We start from the raw sequence: 19,713 nt of genomic DNA, 5'->3' as shown, positions 1-19,713 counted from the left end.
TTTTCTGCTCTGCGGACCAGAACTGTTCATAACTAGCTAGTGAGAATCAGCAGACCTCGTAAAGAACAACAACATTACCCTGCTCCTCTGGAATGTCAGCTTGGACAACATGGAAGCAGAGGACACTGGCTCCACACAGACAGCTCCTTCACTATCTTCCATTTGTTGTCCAACACAAGTTTGCTGCCAATTCTCTTTTTTCTTTATTTTAATTGTCATCATCTCAAACACCAGTGTGGATCTGACCTACCGAAATGTTCAGATTCGAGTGGCTGATGAAAGTGCTTTGATTAATCACTCTGTTTTATTCAGCCAGTGATAATTACAGCCACAAATGGAGTAATCATCGTTATTTGCTAGAGGTTAAAGAACGGCAACATGTGAAAGCACACAGAAGCCATTTCATTATTTCTGCAGGCTTTGCACACCATTAATCCCACACAGCTGTGAAGTACAGTTCATGGGCTCAAAGAAGACAATAGCTGAATAAGAGGTTCAGAGCACCTATATATGTTTAGAAATACTGTATATAAGAGACACATAATAGGTGCTATTAATTGCGGATTGTAAAATAAATGCGCAAACGTACTGTTGAGTTTCATTATTCAGTTTATGTGTAGTGCTTTTTGTATTCGTGGAAGGGCAATCAACATGTTTGTCTGACGTAGACAACCACTTCGTATAAAGGTCATGCTGCTTCTTATATGAGGCCGTTTCAAATTAAAAACAAAAATTAAAACGTTTAACCCTCATTCTTACTTTGATAAACAGGCACGCAACGCAACACAGACGAGGACCCAAACCAGAATCAGCGCACTGAAGCACAAACGAACGAGAACAGGGAAATTAAAGCTGGCGCCGTTGATTTGCACTTAGGATGCTCTCACACAACCAAATATGACATATAGAATGATGCACTTGTGTTTAAAGCATGTCATTATGAAGAGTGTCATTATGAAGCATTACCCATGTTTTGGAAAATAAAATAGGTCCAACATACACCAGAAGCGCATAACCCCTGTGTAATTTTGTATATCTGTCTGCATATGATTTTGTATACATGCACTTGGATCGTGTCCAGTAACTTTACGCCGCAATGTAAATAACTGGCACCACTCGACTGTGCCCTGTAACTGGAGGAGCATCCATGCTGTTGTGTGCATGCTTCTGTGGCGTTTGACTCATTTGCAGGCACATGGCCCACACGTCTGCTTTGGAACACAAAACCTAAACAGATGAATATGCTTGAAGACGGCAGACCACATGATGGTGCATCACCACGTCGGTCCTCTGCTGCCTTCAGTGTTACTGCTTAAGTTTAAAGCGAAGTGACTATAGTGTGTATGGATGTGTTTGTGGAAAACCTTTCACTCCTGAGTAGATTAGAAAAAGAAATGGTTGATGATGGATTACGACTGAAAACAGAGTGTGGGTTATATGAAACTTAATGACATCCCTACCTTCTGATCCACTATGGAGCACACCAGGTCCTTGACAGATGACAGCGACAGGTCACTGGCCTCCAGGTTCACCGTCTCTCTTGTCAGTCCAATCTGCAGCAGGAAGGAGACCCCATGGAAGGAGCTGCGCGAGTTGGTGGGGCTGGGGGCGCTGTGACTGCCGTTGGACAGCCGCGTGTAGAGCGGCCCGGTCGTGCTCGGAGACAGGGCAGAGGACGGGTGGTGCGGATGGAGAGAGTGGAGGAAGGCTCGAGGTAAGGACGGGGGAGAGGAGGCAGACATTGGGTTTCTTCCAGTTGCAACGTGAAGCGCCGAATAGTGGAGGATTCAATGAGAAAAATGCGCAGCTGGATCTCTGCGGGCAGGCTCGTGGTAGGGGGAACCTTTGGTCCTCATCAGTAGTACTGAGTCAGCCCTGGATGTTTTTATAATCTGGCATTGTCTTTTCTGAAATTAAGAGGATGATAACCTAGCCACCCACCTGAGCTGACACAACTCATTCACTAGATGGACAGGTGATGGAGGGCGAGTCTCTGGACAATCTGCAGACCTATGCAGTAAAATCCCTGCAACATACTTCATATCCTGGAGTTGTGTTCCTTCTCCTTACTGAAGTCAGTAATCCACTCTGACCACAGGAAGCCTGTCACCACAAACACACACAAACACACACACTGCCTTTTTTTTACGATGAAAAAAGTATTCACCTATCTGAAAACACTATAAAATGCCTGGTATGTGAATAAATCATCTATTGCTCATCATATTGTGCACATTTAATTCAGTTAAATTAATTGAGAAAAACACATTTTGTTTATATGCCTTTACTGGATTTCTTCTTAAGGTTATACATTGTTCTTGTAGATAATCTTTGAAACTATTATTTGTGCTGTTTGCCTCACTTTAGCCTTGTATCGTACTTCCCTATCTAAAAACCTATATTGCCTTGTATTAACTGAACCGTACTAAAAGTGCCACGACGTTAGCATTTGTGTATTTTATATTTACTTTGCACGTTTCTATCGACTTTTTTGGTCTTTTGGTCAGTTTAACATAAATGTTCCTACTACGTGCCTTCATGCTGCTGAGCAAAACAAGTAAATAAAAGCCGACAAGACACGTAAAAGTCGATAGAGCGTGTCATTTGAGTGTTTACACATATTCAAACTTCGCAAACATCTGGAAGCAGAGCTTCTGAACATCTGCACCCCTCCCACTTTCGATTGGCTCGCTGGCAGAGCACAACCCGAGCCGAGAATGCCAGCAAAACAAGTTATACAAGCCATGAATGTCCACTTTCTGGGGGCACCGTGATGCACCCGAGCCCTGTCTCCGTGTGAAGCCCGTTTAAAACCAAACGTTGAGCGGAATGTTTCTGAAATTATACTTTACCTTCACTCCCAGCGAAGGGCGCTTTTCTTTCCATTGTGAGCGGACTGAAGAAACTTTTTAACTCCATCAACGGAGGGAAGCGGAGACTACTCAAGTTCCTGCGTTTTTCTGGAAGTAACACACGAAAGCGCAGCGTCGTCAACTAAACACGATAAACTTTAGCTTTGCATTCGGCCTCGCTCAGTCTAACCGTGCCGTCCATTTATTTTCTCTTATCTTTTATTCCAGTTTGTAAATTCATGCGCATCTTATTATCCTTCCAGCTGTGACTACTCCCCCTGCTTGACGAGAACAAGAGCCGCGAGCGTCGCTGGGGCTTGGAGTCTTTTCGTTATCGGCGCGTAACTGACTTTCCGTGTGTGGGTAGGAACACGTGAACTACACTCCGCGGGAAGCAATGGCGCCTCCGACGGACCTCGACCCAGTGCGCATGTGCATTTCTTTTCCGTTATTTCAACTTGGCCAGAAGAAAAAAAAACTTTACTCCACATGACCCGGATCAGTTTGTAATGCATTGATCAAAAGTAAGGTGCAGGAGTCTAAGGGGCCCTTGAAGGGGTTCCTATATGTCTACAGCTAACCGAGGAATAAATTACACTTTCACTGATTAAATAAACAACTACAAAGTAAAGTTGTTTTCTGCTAAGATTTAATCTCCACTGGTCATGTTAATGCATGAACATCTAAGGAGTTTGTGGTTAAACGTCAAAGTTTACTGCAGTAAATACAATCCAACGTGAAACTGCTAACTTCTAAAGACCAACAGAAACAGGAAGGGGGACGTGATTTTGCAACTGTGCCTTCGTGTTATTTCACTGGCAACTCACTAATACGCTATAAATTACACAACCCGTTTTAGGAACTTTGCTATATGTGAGATTTTGCAATTCAGCAGTGACATTTAAAACAATGTACTCATTTGCAAGATACTCAGAACATACATAAATGAAAAACAACAAAGATGGCAGGCTGAATGCAGTGTTTTTATTCTTAAAAAAAAGTCATATCAAATGCACTAATACTGCGGGAATGCAGGGTCTATTCTCTTCGCCCAAGCCATGAGGCCACCGCAGATGTCTTTCGCTATGATGCCATCCACCTCTGACCCACTCATCTTCTCTAAACGTCGCACCGCCTTCTGAGAGTCGTTGCCTTGCTTGCAAATCACATACACTGAAAAAAATAAAAAACAGAGAGAAAACAATGTGAAAATGAAACTGCGGAGAGTTAACGTGATAGAGCAATTTACAGGATTCAACCAAACAGGAGTTTGAATAAAGAGTTTAAGGTTTAAAATCGCCGATAAGCTAAAACTTCACAAAGCTAAATTTAGCTCACTGATTAAGGAACGCCCCCAAAATAACATTTTGAATGTTAATTTCCCCAAAGCAGGCCAGCTGCTCAGGTTGACCGTACATGTTTTGGAAAAGGGGTCACCTAGCAACCCCATTACAACCCGCTTCTAGCCGTCCAAAATAAGCCTCCGGCCCTGCAGTATGAGACTACACAGCGGATTGTGAATATGCACAAGTGACTCTGCGTGCCTGTTCATTTCAAACAACACGTCCAGACTCTAAGCGGTGTTTTGCCATGTTACCTGTTGGCCGGCAGTCACCTGCCATCTGCTGTTTCAATCCGCTGATTCTTTCCTGAAGTAACTGGAGATGTTCACTCTTCCTCTCCTCTAAACTTGAAAGGGGAATATCTGGCAGCGGTATAAGGAGGTTAATTTCGCAGAAATGGAAACAAGGATTTAATATGAAGAGACAGTACATAATTATGGTCTTGTAACAACAACAAAAAAAAAGGATACTGAGGGAGAAAGGTAGGTGGCAGATATCCACCTCCACAAGAGGGCGCACATCCAACAAGAGATGGGGCCCAGCGTTGTCCAATATCGATTTGTAATCCTGTAAATACATTAAAGCAGCCCTTAATGCACAAACACTGCTAAAATAAGCAAGAGGTGTAGCTTTGTTTTGGAAAAATACATTGATTTATATCTTCAGTTACACAGGGAAACTAAAATGACTCACAGCAAATGTTGCTTGGATTTGTAATAGGGAGGGAGTATGAGCATTTTAACTGCTTTTCCCTAAATAGCAGGAAGCAAAACTGTTTCTAACCGGAGCCCCTTGCACAATCTCAAATGCACCCCAATCAATCATGATCCCCATCTCTGTGCTTAATGACTAAGCGGGTTTCAAAGCGCCAGTCCTGCAGAAATATAAACAGATGCAATCCACTACCAGTGCTCTCGGTGCCAAACAGAACGTGTTATTCTTTCCCATAGAAAATCTACAGGCACATTTTAAGTCATTTCCCATTTGGGGCTGGGTCAGCACTGAGATGTAATCAGTTTATGAATGCACATGAAAACTGAGAAAATTGGGAGTAATCATACAATAAACAGCGCTAAATAGGGGGAGTCACGCAATGACCAAGTGTTCTGGGGTATATAATCCCTACCTGTACAGTGATCCTCTGATCTGTGGACAGCAGGTTGAGCCTGCGGCACTGAAAAGAGAATTTTCCTGTAATTAGATGTACTTTCTAAATGTAATGGTCATGAAATTCAATTGGTGAAAGAAACACTTTACTCCAACATTCCAATGGAAATGGGCAAGACCCCATGATACAAGGTGCCCCAAGGTGCTTATGACCAACCTTATCTGTGGCAGCAGACCCACAGAAAGCCTCGTAGTCCACCAGCTCGGTCACACTTGGGTTCTCCCCACACACTGCACAGCCAGCCTGCTTGGGCCGAAGCCTGATGGACCTGAATCTGGGATCTTGAGCGTCGAACAGCAAGAGCTTCTGGCCGCAGGAAGCTGGCACGCCCCAGTCAAGGGAAATACAGCTTTTTGAAAAGTACCACCACATTAGTTGACTCACAAGATCCTCCCGCATGTCTCCCACTTGTATATTAATGCCACAGCAACATTCATGAGTACAACAGTACAATGATTCCCTGGCTGACGCATTATGGCCAGGTGTTAGTGCGTGTATGACAATGCCACGCAGAAGGCAGGATAGGGCAAGTCTAATCTCTGCTGTAACTCCTAGTATTAGCAACAGAGCTACATACAGCAGATTAATGAGAAAACACCAAATAGTCCAAAGAATGTAGACAAAAAAATGTCTGTTTTTGCTTTGTTTTCTTAGAAACACCTCTCCCTCCCATCCTTAACTTTGCTACAATGAAATCCCTTCCAGGAGTTCATTGTCGATTCATTCCAATGACTAGGCAAAAAACTCCATGAAGGTTGCTGTATGCTACATGGGAGTAAAAACCTAAAATAAAAAGGATACAGCCTTGTCCAGAGGCAATCTTGAGGACTTCCAAAGCTTGCAAGCAGCCCATTATCCCTGGAACTTAAATAAAAACGGAAAGTTTTACCAAGAACTGTTATTTACACAGACTGCTTTCAGTACAAAGTTAATGACTTCTGAGAAAGACTCACCCACTCCTAACACCCCTCCATCAGAACAGTTGGTCACTGTCTCTGGGGGTGGGGGCACAGGGTATAAACATCTGTAGCAGGGGCCTCCGCGGTAGTTATATACAGTCAACTGCACACACACAAACACGCAAATCATATGGCAGATCTCAAGCAGACTGGCCACATTGATGGGATGGGGGGGGGGGGGGGGGGGAAAGAGGGCCGATTTCCACCATACCTGACCCTCCATCCGCAAAGCACTTGCCGACACGAGAGGCTTGCCGCTGAGCACACAGGCATCATTCACCAGATAACGAGTGGGGACGTTATCGGAGCAATCAGCTACAATGTCGTATATGAGGTCAGCTGGAGTTAAGGTGTCCTCATAGGCAGAGTTCATCAGCACAACAGATTACTTCCAGTTTCCTGAAGTAAGGCTCTTCGCGAAGTACGATAAGTAGCCACAAGCCTGAGTAAGACCTAGCAGATGGCAGCTATAACATGTATTCATGATGGACAATTAGCCACGGGCAGGTCTGTGCAGCAGATGTAGGCTGAGGATACTGTTGAATGAGTTGCAAGGCGTTCTCCGGGGAGAGCTGCAGGTGGTAGGGAACGCACTCCACTGTGGAATTTAGCCTGCAGAAGTAAATTCACACTCAGATATGGCCATTTATTCATAAAAAAAAAAAAACTCTGATCTTTACTTTCATAATTAGCAGATCCAATACAAACAATGGTCTTAAAATATATTCTATAAGGTAATGTGGTAAATGGGCCAAAATATGAGTTCTGAAAGACATGGGAGATTAGACTGTGTATCTTCTCTGTCCCTACCAAGTCTTTGTGTCTACAATATAAAAGAGCCGAATGTAAACAAACAAAATCAGGCTAAACTTATTTTCTGTTGCAAGTTGTACTATGCACGTAGTACATTTACATTAAACATTAAATATGGCTGAGTTACTTGCTAGTCAGAGAAATGGCGCCCTCATGTGGCTGTAGCTACACAGTGTTCGTTTCAACCACAGCAGGCCCACTGTGAGGTAAAAAAAGGCAGCAAAAACAGCTGTCTCTAAAATAACATGTTTACACAATATTTGTAGACTGCGGAGAAATACACAACCGAATATAACCCGTGGTGAGACTGGAAAGCGCCAGTGTACATTATAAAGTAACCAAAGGCTCACATTAAGCATAAAAGTACACCATTTATCTCAGTTGCTGAACATTTACTAATAGCATCACACTACTTCTACGTTTCAGTTCCCTCAGCTGTTTTGGCACACAAACAAGAGTTGATTTCTCAGACACGCTGCTACATCCACATGTACGGTTTCCTACCTTCTAACAGCGCTGGCAGCAGACAGAGCCTTGGCTTGGCCCTGTTTCTCCTCTCCGTGGAGCACCTGTCTGTGCAGGTTACTGAGCTCCACTTCATCGTAGTCTAGCAGACCGAGGCGCCCTGGGGAGAGGCAAACTTGTACTTGTGAATCAGACCTTTATACCAGTGGCAAGCCATCGCCATTAAACCCAAATAGAGCGAAGTGACAAGGTGAACATTTGGCAGACCTCCCTTGCACTTCTTAAATATATATATACAAAATCTAACTGAAACATTAAACATGTAATGCAATTCTAACCCCGAAATATATTCCCAAAATAAGTCATAAATATTAACTTAAAAATTCTCAATGTGTCTCTTGTTTTGTTGATAACTGTAGTCCCACTCTAAGGAACCATTATTTCCACCTTGTGGTTGTATGCCTCCATCAATTCAGGTTGCAGGTTACATCCATGTCTGTCCTGCCTGCCTCATTTATATTAATGACGCTGAAGGAATCAAATGAAAGTGTTTTTCTTCTGCTTAACATCATAATGACCCTTTGTTGGCGTTCTCATTGGTCTGCTGACCACCAACCAGGCGGCTCCTACCATCAAGTCCCGATTTCCTGCGTTACTGTTGCTAGGTTAGACATGCAACGGTAGCCATGCGGGGGTCCATTCCTATAGAAAACACCGAAAACCTGTAATAACAGTAATGCATCTAGTAATAGTCTAGATGTAATGTGGTGGTGAGACAGCTAGCGTTAGCAGCTGTGCCGACATTGGAAAAATGACTAGTTTTATCATCAGTTTTCAGTTGTTATATATGGTTATTTCCTTCCACTGTACCCACACTTGTTGACTGTACATTTTCACATTTTTGAAGAATCATTTTTTTATCTCTCACCAACCGATTTTCAACATGTTTTTATGGGAATGGACCCTCGAATGACAAAAGTTTGTCTAGCCTAGCAACAGCAATATAGGGAGTCAAGATTGACAAAGGGCCCTCTAGCTGATAGTCAGAAGACCAACGAAGGCCAACGAAGAGTACGATTGGTTAAATTTCAGCCAAAAACATGTTTAGTGAGGTCAGTGACCTTTGAACATCCTGAGTTCCTTAGATGTTGGCGACTTTTTACTCTTGATATTTTTTCTGCCCTTTTGTATGCTGTTGTAAACTGCTATTTCCCCAGTGAAGGACAAATAAAGGTTTTTCTTAATCTTCTTAATCTTAATCTTACAAAAGAATAGGACATATGAACAGACGGGTGAACAGACTACAGCTGTCAGTGGTGCAGAAGCAAACTGTCGACAGCTTAACAACCACTCCACAACCATATATTTATTCAAAGGACAAACAAAACAGGGTAAATGATTTATCAGTTTGGCATGATGTCATAATGTGCATTGATCGACTAGATTACCTACCAATGCCAGCTGCTGCAAGATACTGTGCGAGGGGGCAGCCTAGTCCTCCACAGCCCACAATCAGCACTGATGTCTTGGATAAGTTTAGCTGACCTGTGGGCAGTAAAGACTCACTCTTTTGTATTCAGTCATAACATAAACCTCGCTAAACAGAAGGCTCACTGCACTGTACATTAGAATAACTCTGTTTGTGGCCAACTGTACCTTGTACACCCAACTCCGGTAGAAGGAGCTGTCTGCTGTAGCGCATGATGTCCTCATTACTGAGAGCTGGTTTGGGTGTCAGGGGGGTTAGGGGTGTCACTTTGTCATGCAGCTCTGGCACAGAGTCATGGCTCTGAAATCACATGAATATTATTACACAAAGTAGGACAAATTGAGTTTGGTCCCTATGTATTTGGACACAGACTCAGTTTTTATTTTAGCTATTTATCAAAACATATCCAAATTACAGTTGTAATTGCTTCCTTGGTGAAGAAACATGCCCATAAAACAGCTTTTGAGTCCAGTGCCAACAACATTTGACTGTATACCCTCAAATTAACTTAGCTGAAAGTCTCCAGTTTAAGATCATATACAATATATAACAATAACTTAAATACACTCACTTGTCAAAACATTAGGAACATCTGAGAAACAATATAACAGTGGACGCCCCCCTTCTCGACTGTTCTAATGTTCAGTTTATGTTGAAACAGTGTAAGAAAGGTGGTAATTCAAATGAATGATCATTGATTGGAGGATGTAAGTTGTGGAGCTGTTTAACTGGATTTAATTAAAAGTGTTTGTTATTTACTTGTTACTTATTCCATAGTACTACAAACCACAGGCTCCAAACTGAAAACGCAGTTCAATCAACAGCTCCGTCTGTTATTTTAAGCAAATTCTAAATATGATAACCTTCGTGAAGCTAAGATTTAATGCAGGACTGTTGTATTAGACGTCTTTATTTTCACAAGTGTACCTAATGAACTGGAAAAGTGTTTGAGCGTGTGTGTAAACAGCTAAAAGAACAACTGTGCCCAAAAACATATGAAGCTAAATGTGTATTGTACAAGGCCTTTGAACCTTGTGTCATCACATTACACAACATACTACAATAATATAATGGGTAATGTATATACTGCACGTCTTTTTTCTTTATATCACTTACTAATAAATTGTGTCTTTTTTTATCATTCTGAAATGTTTGGCTTGAATCTCTGAATGCAGTGATGCATATATCGCCCTGGTTTTAGTTCATAACTGTGTATTGATTTTCATTCTGTGTGATGCTGTGATTGTGTGATCACCCAGTTATTGAACAATTCAGACTGGTGTCCTCACGTGTTTATTTTTCAACGCTCTATTTGTGCAGGTTATTTATTGATCACTTTCACGTGTTCCTCTTGATAGCTGGGAAAAGGAGCTACAGCAATGTCTGTATTAACCATTTGTCTCAGCTGTCACCGGTTTCTACTGGTTAACTCTCCCCTCACCATCAGATAGGTAGTTCCCTAACTAACTATCAATCTAGTCAGCTGTTTAATAAGCTTCCAGGTTTATGCTAGCTAAAGGAGTAATTAAAAAAAAAAAAAAAAAAAAAGCAATGCAGTCTCAATTTATGTTGGCTAAACTAGGCTACAAGGATGATAGCATTAAAACATCGGAATGTATAACTCTGCTTCATACCTTTTCTAGTTGTGCCAATTTATTCTTCAGAGCAGCAATCTCCTTTTCTTTCTCCTCCAGCTGTGCCTTCAAGCAGCAAACCTCCTCGGCCATCGCTGCTGACAAGCACAGAGGGAAAAAACCCAAAAGAGAATCTTAAAGTCTGCTTTATGTGTGTTTTAACGGCGTGAGAGAATGATGTTGACATATGAAGCACACGGCGCAAACTTCCGGGTTGACCACGTGGAAACGAGATCACGTGACAGGTGACGCAGAAAGCGCATGCCGTACTTTCGGGGGGAAAAAATAATTAAATAAATAAGAAATTAAGAAATATTTTGCTCTTAATTTACTGGTTTAGCTTAGTTTTATTATTTAAAAATATAAAAGAAACAAAACAACGAAAAGTTCGTGTGTTTTTTAGGGCATCTTTTGTTGTTGTTTTTTTGGATCTGAGCTGTAACTTCAGTCTGGGAATCATTTTATATCATTTTGTTTTTTTGTTTTTTGTATTGTTTTTATTAAGTATGCCGTTAAGTAAGCCATTTTAATACTGGCCAGTAATTAAAAGACAGGTTGTGTCGTGTGACCTCTAGGCTGTGGATATACGTGTTGGTTAACTGGTGAAAATGATCAGTTCATTCAGAGGACTCAATGGGTTCATTGTGTTATCATTTGTGTTGTGACACCCATGCATGTGGGTCTTGGTAGTGGGTGAAGCGCGCACACACACCCACGCACACACACTGTAGTGACGCTCTGTGGCTTTAGAGAGAGCCTCGGGTCCTCCCTCCTGCTTTTCACATGATCTGAAAGCCTTCACAGAGGAGAGACAGGAATGTGGAAAGGAGCAACAACATCGATGGCTGAGCGAAGCCACGGTCCCTCCGTAATGCGTTTGTTTTACGCCGCGGCCATCTGGGTGACAATCGTCCAGTGCACCAACGGACTCCCCTGGACGCAAGAGAAGGTAAATGAATGAAATTGATTTGCTCACGTCTAAAGGTACTGTGTCATTCTCTGGCATCCAAAACGCTTCTAAAAGTGAAACCATTAAGAAACTTTCTATGTGCAGTGCCTTTACGTATCTATTATATATATAGCTTTCTTATGACTGTTCTGAAATGACTGATTGTAATTAGGAATTAACTCACAATATCTAATTTTAATTATTTAAAAGCATATGAATCAAATATTTATTGAGCCAGTCTAATTACAATAGGGGAAAATAATTACATTTAGTGTTTTTGTGTTGTGTTTGTGTGTGCATGTGTTTAATTTTATAGATGGATGATGGATGGATATTGTCTGTACTCAAGCTGCTATTATTCCTTATGAGAGAATGGCACTGCAAGTTGGCAAGAAGCATCTGAATAAATGCATTTAATGTGTAATGTTTAATTCATGATGCTCAAACAACTATCTGTGTAATTCTCCTGAGATGCACCTGGGCATGCCTGGACATTCATGATCCTCATCTATGTTCCCCTTCTCCTCCTCTCCTCTTTGCCTTGTTGCTATGGCAGCACAGCCATCACTATTGATCCTCCAATTGTGGGTCTTGGTATTTATAGAGCTTAAGTGGACCCCCTTTTAACCCTCCGCGAGCTCAGTGAGCCCCAGCTCTTTGGAGGGCTGTATTCAGCCTGTGTCACCGCATAATTATACCGTGTGCCACTGCACTGCAATTACGGGATTGATGTATGAGTCAGCCAGCACGGGTCCGGCTCACACTGAGAACAGGTTTTGTAAGTGTATGTTTATGCCTCAGTTGTAATGAACAGACTTATGGAATGTGCCCTCCTCCTTTTGTCTTCAAGGAAGTACAAACGCTGACTGTGATTTTCCAGAAATATAGTTCATTCTAAAGGCTTCCTCAAACCTAAGCGGTGCTGGAACGAGGAGCCAGTTTGTCAATCTGTCAGTCAAGTCAATTTATAATTTGAGTCCTTTATTAAGAACATTTGGGGGTTCGAACAGCTCAGATGGGAGTGAGAAGAAACTGAAAATAGTTCATTTTCCACCTAATATGGATTTAATAATTCTTTTCATTTCCACCACATTGCTAACTGCACTCTCCCAATGGAGGGTCAGTTAGAGGAGAGAGAATTAGAGGATGAACCAGTGCAGACAGACACTGGCGATGACTTGTCTCTGATATTTACCGTCAGCGTTTTCTCTCCTGCTCCCTGTCCATGTTTGTTACCAGGACAACCGAGGTTTGCAGCAGGTGAACTTTGAGACCAAATGAAAAAGAGCCATGGGATCGGAGGATCAATATGTTTTTCTTTTAAGCTCCTGACTGTAATTTAGCTTTCATTCATTTGATCCTTAAGCATGAAACCTGAATCCGCAATGTGTTCCTTAAACAGCACAAATCTAGCTTTTTTTTTTAAACTATTCTTGTCCTAGAACAAGAAACGCAGTAGCAAGTTAACATGTGTCCTTTTCTTATCTATCTCTCTTCACTAGAGCCTTGTTTCGCTAAAGCAGCCCTCAGGTGTAGCTGAAGCCTTTCAATCAATATCCCTTCACACAGCTCTAATTGGCTCTTGTGTCTCTGGAGATGTTTTCCACAGCTTATCTAGAACAGCAATAACATCGTTACCACAAGATCAAAAGCTTTTTAAGACAATACGCTTCTGTCTAAGGGACTTTGCAATATGTATCAACAATAAAACCGCCAGGCGTCAATGTGAATAACATTGATGGTCTCATTAGGATGTAATGTTCTTCTGGGAAACCTGGGTCCTTTTACGTCGAAGTTACTTTGATGCCTGCCACCACCTGAACATGATTTATCAGACCAGACCGCTTTCTTCCATTGCTCTGTGATCCAGTTCCATCGTGGTACTTTTGGCAGTGGACATGTGTCAGCATGGGAACCCTGACTGGCACCTTTCTATCAGAACCATCAGCAACTTTCTCAGCAATTTAACCTCCAGTATCTGGTCGATACGACCACATAGGCCAGCCTTTTGCATCAATGAGTCTTGGTCGCCACTTGCCCATTATTCTTGCTTCTAACACATCAACTTGAAGGACAAAATGTTCACTCACTGCCAAACATATCCCACCCACTAATAGGTGCCATTATAAAGGGATAATCAGCACTATTCACTTTACCGGTGATAATTACCAGTTGGTCATAATGTGTGGCTGACCGGTGTACATCCCTTGCACATGTGAAACACTGAAATTCAAAATTCCCCTGTTAGTTCACCTTAGTGAGTGTTTTCCTGTCATGCGAGCGGATGAACTGACTGTTGTGACACACTAACATCAGCGGCTCCGCTGTCTGTGTCATAATATTGTTACTCAACTTGAATGCATCATAGAAAGACTTCCCAGACTCTTATTACAGATTTACTGATGTAAAAGAATGACTAGTTCCATACTACAAAGGATCCCATCACATAATTGCTGTTCATGATGTACAGTTACGTCCTTTCTTAGTAATAATTTTTCGTTTTCTTCGGCCCCTTGCAGCTCCAACACAGAGCCATCACACTAACACAAGATGAGATCCAAACTGCCCTGTCTCACACTGATCTGGAGCAGATGTGGCAGAGGGACCTGAGGCCGCTGCTGGTCACCAGGTATCCAGGATCTGCAGGCAGCCAGGCTGTGCAGCAAGTAAGTTGTCATCACCGCCACCAGCATCACGCCTGTCAAGACATACATCTGTTTGATAAACGGCCAGAAAAATATTCTGGCACTTATACCTCCAAGGAAACGCTTCAGCTATTTATCAAGGTGGTGATAAGGTGAGGCAATGATTGAATGCTCATTACTTCAAGTCATCTCTGTGTGTCCTTTCGCAGCACATCAAAACCACCCTTGAGTCTCTCGGAGCGGGCTGGGAGGTGACAGAGGACAAGTTTGTGTCACAGACGCCCTATGGGTCCCTTCCCTTCAACAACTTAATCGCTACCCTCAACCCATCCGCCAAGCGCCGCCTGGTCCTGGCCTGTCACTATGACTCCAAGTACTACCCGCCGCAGTGGCACGGAAGGGAGTTCCAAGGCGCCACCGATTCTGCTGCTCCCTGCGCCATGATGTTGGAGCTGGCTAGAGCCCTGGATGAGGAACTGAAAGCTCAGAAGGTAGTGGACCAAGCTGCAGAATACAATATGATAAAATATTACATTATATATTATTATTAGCAATAGGCTTAGCAGAGATACTTAAGCCATTTATGGAGGGGTAATGTGTTTGGTGTGCTTTTGTGGTTGTGGCCAGCAATGACTTGAGTGTGGCCATGAATCATACAAACGTCACACAACAATAATACCAAAGGCTGAAAGTTCCAGGAAAAACATGAACAAAACATGTACCGAAAAAGACCAGTACCTAGAACTCGGTGACTATCACTAGAAATTGTGACAATATCACTCAGACTTGAAAAACACCTCCGGTAAAATGTTTCCCTTTTCCTGCCAACCTTGATGACGTGAATCTTCAGCTCACAAATATGGCTACTGTTTGACTGAAAAAAAGAATTCATGAAGACAAACAGCTAAAACCATAGAGGAAGGGATTATTACAGTCATAGACACATCTACCCATTCGCTCACACAAGCACGCACACATTCACACACCAGTGCCACGCACTGGGAGCAACTGGGGGTTCAGTGTCTTGCTCAAGGACACTTCGGCATGTGGCACATTCTGGGGATCGAACCGCTAACCCTCTGGTTCGTGGACAACCCGCTCTACCTACTGAGCCACAGCCGCCCCTTGTATATATATACTGTACATCCTTGTGCAGTAAATACAGAAACTACTGTGCCCATGTTCATAGGCAATGAAGGGACAGAATGCTCAGTGCGCCAGTGTGGCTCATCAGTTTTAGACACCAGTAAAGCTATACATACTATACTTGGTAACATCAGATCATACTTCATTTTGGTCTCTTCATGAGAATTATGAACTACAAAAAGTACTCCCAATAAGTCAGCAAATAAAAGGGGTTTTCCACCTCAGATATTTGACACGTCACAGCAGGAAAGTACATTTAATGTACCATCGCTACATAAAAGGAAACTGCACACTTGTAGGTGAAGGAAATCATTTAAATCTAAGTGTCTATTCCCAAACTCAAAGGCAACAATAACATTTTAATTGAAAGCTTTTTATATTTTGGTTGTTCTAGAGAACCCAATGCAAACGGCCCCCATTGGACGCGTAAAGAAAACATTAGCATTCATGATGCTCGCTCCTCTGCCCTTTTCCTGTCTCACAGCTGAGCTCAGACGCCTGTCTACTGGGTGGACAGTGACACTGCCCGTGACAGGGAGATCAGCCGAGGGTCATGTTTATCGGACTCAGCGGTCTCTCACAAAGGTCACTGTGAGAATATGAGTCACAGTGAATACAAATACATCGGCTGGCCTGGAGGAGGACATATAATCAATATCACAGCTGATAAATCAGGTTGCAGATATTGTTAGAGTTGCATATTTTTGGGAAAGGCTAATAAACCAAATTAAAGTTCAAGCAAGAACAACTTCTTATCATTGTATGTAATGTCACCTAAATACCACTAGATGGCAGCAAAACTCTTACAGTGGAAGCAACTGCTTAATCTTTTCTTTTTGTCTTCTATGCAGGCCTCCAATTCTGACCTGACCCTGCAGTTGCTCTTCTTCGACGGCGAGGAGGCTCTTTTCCAGTGGACCTCCACAGACTCCCTGTACGGCTCTCGCCACCTGGCCCAGAAGATGGAGAGCACCCCGCACCCCGCAGGAGCCACGGACACCAACCAACTTCACGGCATAGTACACATCAGCCCTTCTCATCCCTCTCTGTTCAGACTAGGCAGGATTAGCATAATCAGTTAATCACACTCAAGATCATCCTTTTGTTAGCCCACATTAGTTTCAATGCAATCTCCTTAGCCCTGATCTCTGTTTACGCACACAGCCCACACCTGAACAAGGGAGGTGCAAGCCATCCATTTTATCATCTGGGAAGCTTGGAAAACTTTATATGGATCGACATTTATTACACAGTGTATGATAAAATTATGTCACAGTGACTGATTATATTTTCCTGTATCCTAGCTATGGAGAGCAGCTATTTATCAACACACAGAGACATTCCTGTGTGCACAGACAGAGATAAAGCAGACAGCATCTTGTGTGTTATAGCACGAACGAGAGAAGCGCAAAAGTGCACGGAAGACGTGGAGAGAATGGGTGTGTTTTGTGCGGCTTGTGGAGAAAGTAATGTCATGGAACATATGATGTCAACATTACACCTCAAAGCAGCGCCACAGAGCCGTGATCGCTGTGGGAACGGGTTTCTTGTCAGAGAGTTATCTTCAGGATGTGCAGACAGAGTTTCTCACGAGAGCTCACCAGCGCCGTTTCCTCGCTCTCTTCTCCTCCAGGACCTGTTTGTGCTGCTGGATCTGATCGGAGCTCCTAGCCCTCGCTTTGGCAACCAGTTCCCCGCCACGGCGCCCTGGCTCTCCAGACTCCAGAACATTGGTGAATAATTACAACGATTTTTCATAATTTTAGGTGCCATAGAGGTCTTTTTGCTCCAGTGAAGGTGTGCCGCAAAGATGAATCATCACTAGTCATTGATACATCAGTCATATTGTTCAGCATCATATGGAGGCTGGTGTGACACATATACTGACACTCAAATTATTCCATTGACTTGTGTCACGCTGTACTTTTTACTTCATTGCTGCTTGTGCAACATTTGAGCCAACTGATGACATTCGTGAGACTTTCTTGCTAATGCTGCTGCGCACGCTTGATGAATGGCTGATGAAACCACATACACACAGTCACAATGAAGCAACTTCTTGACCTTTAAGCCATTAATAAATAATCCCCAAGAATGGTTTTCCCCTCAAACTAAAATAACTATTTTTGTGCTCTAAATAGAAAAACGCCTGCACTCCATGAACCAGCTGCTGGAGCATCCTAACAGCGTGCAGTATTTCTGGCCTGATCTCGCTGTGGGCCACGTGCTAGATGATCACATACCGTTCCTAAACAGAGGTATAGGCACCAACAACATCTCATGATATGACACCCACTGTGTTTGTCACTTGGGTGATCCTCATCCTGTGCTTCTCCGTCAGGTGTGCGGGTCCTCCACCTCATCCCCTCCCCCTTCCCCTCCGTGTGGCACACGTTTGACGACAACGAGCAGAACCTGGACCGCTCCACCATCCAGAACCTCAACAAGATCATGCAGGTTTTTGTTCTGGAGTACCTCGACGCCAGACCCACCGTCCCTTCGAACCCTCAAAATGCCCCGTAAACCTCCCGGCATACCCTTCATCTGTTGACGTTTCAACTGTGGTGAAGATCTTCAGCTGTTTGGACTAAAAGAACCCATGGCAAATACTATTTATACCTATCCACATGTACATCTTGATTAATGACTAAGATAAGATGCTGAACCTCAACTCTGGGCATCAGATGCTAGAAGTGCTTGACGTTACACACCTTTTATTTTGAAAGTCTAAATAAAAAAATCTAAGTAAATATTTTGTCTTTTGTGTGTAATATAAAATATATTTTTCTTTTCTAAAGATCAGGAAAGACTAAAGCATTGTATCTTCTTCCCTTCAACTCCCCGACATCAAGATCAGCACACAGGCTCTTCAGTGTACTGTATGTTTTACTACACTGGTCGCATTATATCAACCAAGGACCCTCATTTACACTTTGAAGAACTCTCTTAGCGTCGGATCTGGTCTGCTTGCCTCAGGGAGGAGTAAGAAGAACAGTGGAGTACTTTATTTTACATTCAAAAGTCAAAAGCTGTGATCATTTTATTGTGACCTATTGTGAGAACAGCTTAAGCCACATGTTTATAGTCTTGTAATGACATCAAGCATCCCTAATCTGTTGTGTTGTCTGACAAACACATCCACAGGGATGTTACAAAACATACCAGCCAGAGCAATCGGTGACGCACGTGAGGTGGTGCCAGCCTCTGTGTTTTAGCGACGGCGTATGTGACATTTCCTCTCCGACATTAAATCTCAGCAGTGTTTAGAGAACAAACCTGTCTGTAACAGGAAGTGCGGTTGATTTGTTCTAAAGCAACATTTTTAGCTCTTTATATCCTGCCATCTTAAATAGTGAAGTGGATGACTTCCTGTGCTGAAGTTTCATGTGTTGCCTTTTGTTTGTATGACATTATTAGCCTGATTTTACTGTAGATACCAGAATAATATACACTGCCAAACCTGGACTTCCTGTATGAAGACTGGCATAAACATTGATTCAGAAAACAAAGAAGATCATGCCGCGTTTGCTTATTTTTATACATCTTTGTTTTAGTGTTAGTGTTTCAGAAGCTGGGGATAAAGATCAGATCCCCCTCTAATGATCTAACGTGACCTTTTGCATGAGGAAGTGTGAACTTTTCCTCTAACTTGCAACGCCAAGAATAGCCGATATTTCTCCTCCGGTTTTGCGTCTCAAGCCTTTTCCCATCTCTGAGACCAAACACTGTTTCCATCCCTCCCTTCCCTCTCACCTCAACCACAGTCCCGTGATCCCTTTAATCCTATCAGGAGGCCCTCCCCTGAATTCCACACCACCTAAATCCCCTTCAGTCCAGACCGCTCCCGTGAAAAGTGAACAAGGTCTTGACCCCGCTTGCTGCAGGGAGAAATGTTTGCAATGCCTGGCAACGATTTACACCAAAATATGTCTTGTCTTTAAAGAGATGAAAAGCATAAGTGGGAAAGGGCCATTAGCAACACTGTTGTTTATGTGTGTGTTGTATAGTTTCCACCCAAAATACCTGCTTTATAGGACCCCCTTAAATTCTTTTTGGCACTAATCAGACTCATCCACACGCTATTAGTTCTTTTAAGCTATACAGATTTTATATATAAATTTACCTCAGACACTTTACCTGTCAGTCAATGTCAAAAATTAGGCTGCTTAAGAAAATAGCTTCACTTTGCTTTAACCAAAGAAACGGCTCTTTTTCACATTATATCTTTGCTCAGATCAGCCTGCACGGAA

General features: G+C 42.7%; 3 protein-coding genes across 4 annotated transcripts in view; 1 reads left to right on the top strand and 2 right to left on the bottom strand.

Moving 5' to 3' along the window:
* prkd3 (protein kinase D3) overlaps positions 1-3,151 on the bottom strand; it is a 36,489-nt gene extending 33,338 nt beyond the window's left edge. For both annotated transcript variants that reach the window (XM_084569535.1, XM_084569536.1), the window contains exons 1-2: positions 2,853-3,151; positions 1,461-2,103 (exon numbers count right to left, since the gene is read on the bottom strand). In XM_084569535.1, coding sequence (XP_084425661.1) covers positions 1,461-1,742 — 282 coding nt within the window. In that variant the 5' untranslated portion in view covers positions 1,743-2,103; positions 2,853-3,151. The remainder of the gene's footprint in view (positions 1-1,460; positions 2,104-2,852) is intronic.
* A 368-nt stretch (positions 3,152-3,519) lies between these two features.
* mocs3 (molybdenum cofactor synthesis 3) lies at positions 3,520-10,873 on the bottom strand. Its single transcript, XM_084569762.1, has 13 exons — positions 10,724-10,873; positions 9,257-9,389; positions 9,053-9,145; positions 7,640-7,760; positions 6,860-6,934; positions 6,534-6,651; positions 6,317-6,425; positions 6,165-6,227; positions 5,520-5,683; positions 5,322-5,369; positions 4,666-4,762; positions 4,450-4,557; positions 3,520-4,025 (listed from the first exon to the last, which is right to left on the bottom strand). The coding sequence occupies exons 1-13, from the start codon at positions 10,814-10,816 to the stop codon at positions 3,868-3,870; spliced, it is 1,380 nt and encodes a 459-aa protein (XP_084425888.1). The 5' UTR covers positions 10,817-10,873; the 3' UTR covers positions 3,520-3,867.
* A 595-nt stretch (positions 10,874-11,468) lies between these two features.
* qpct (glutaminyl-peptide cyclotransferase) lies at positions 11,469-18,207 on the top strand. Its single transcript, XM_084568787.1, has 7 exons — positions 11,469-11,672; positions 14,192-14,338; positions 14,527-14,808; positions 16,315-16,482; positions 17,097-17,196; positions 17,605-17,721; positions 17,805-18,207. The coding sequence occupies exons 1-7, from the start codon at positions 11,541-11,543 to the stop codon at positions 17,984-17,986; spliced, it is 1,128 nt and encodes a 375-aa protein (XP_084424913.1). The 5' UTR covers positions 11,469-11,540; the 3' UTR covers positions 17,987-18,207.
* The last annotated feature ends 1,506 nt before the right edge of the window (positions 18,208-19,713 follow it).

Source organism: Chelon labrosus (assembly GCF_963514085.1).
Source record: "Chelon labrosus genome assembly, chromosome: 20".
Classification (NCBI taxonomy): Eukaryota; Metazoa; Chordata; class Actinopteri; order Mugiliformes; family Mugilidae; genus Chelon; species Chelon labrosus.
The sequence above is the reverse complement of the archived record's forward strand: the minus strand, read 5'-3'. Positions and strand labels throughout refer to the sequence as shown.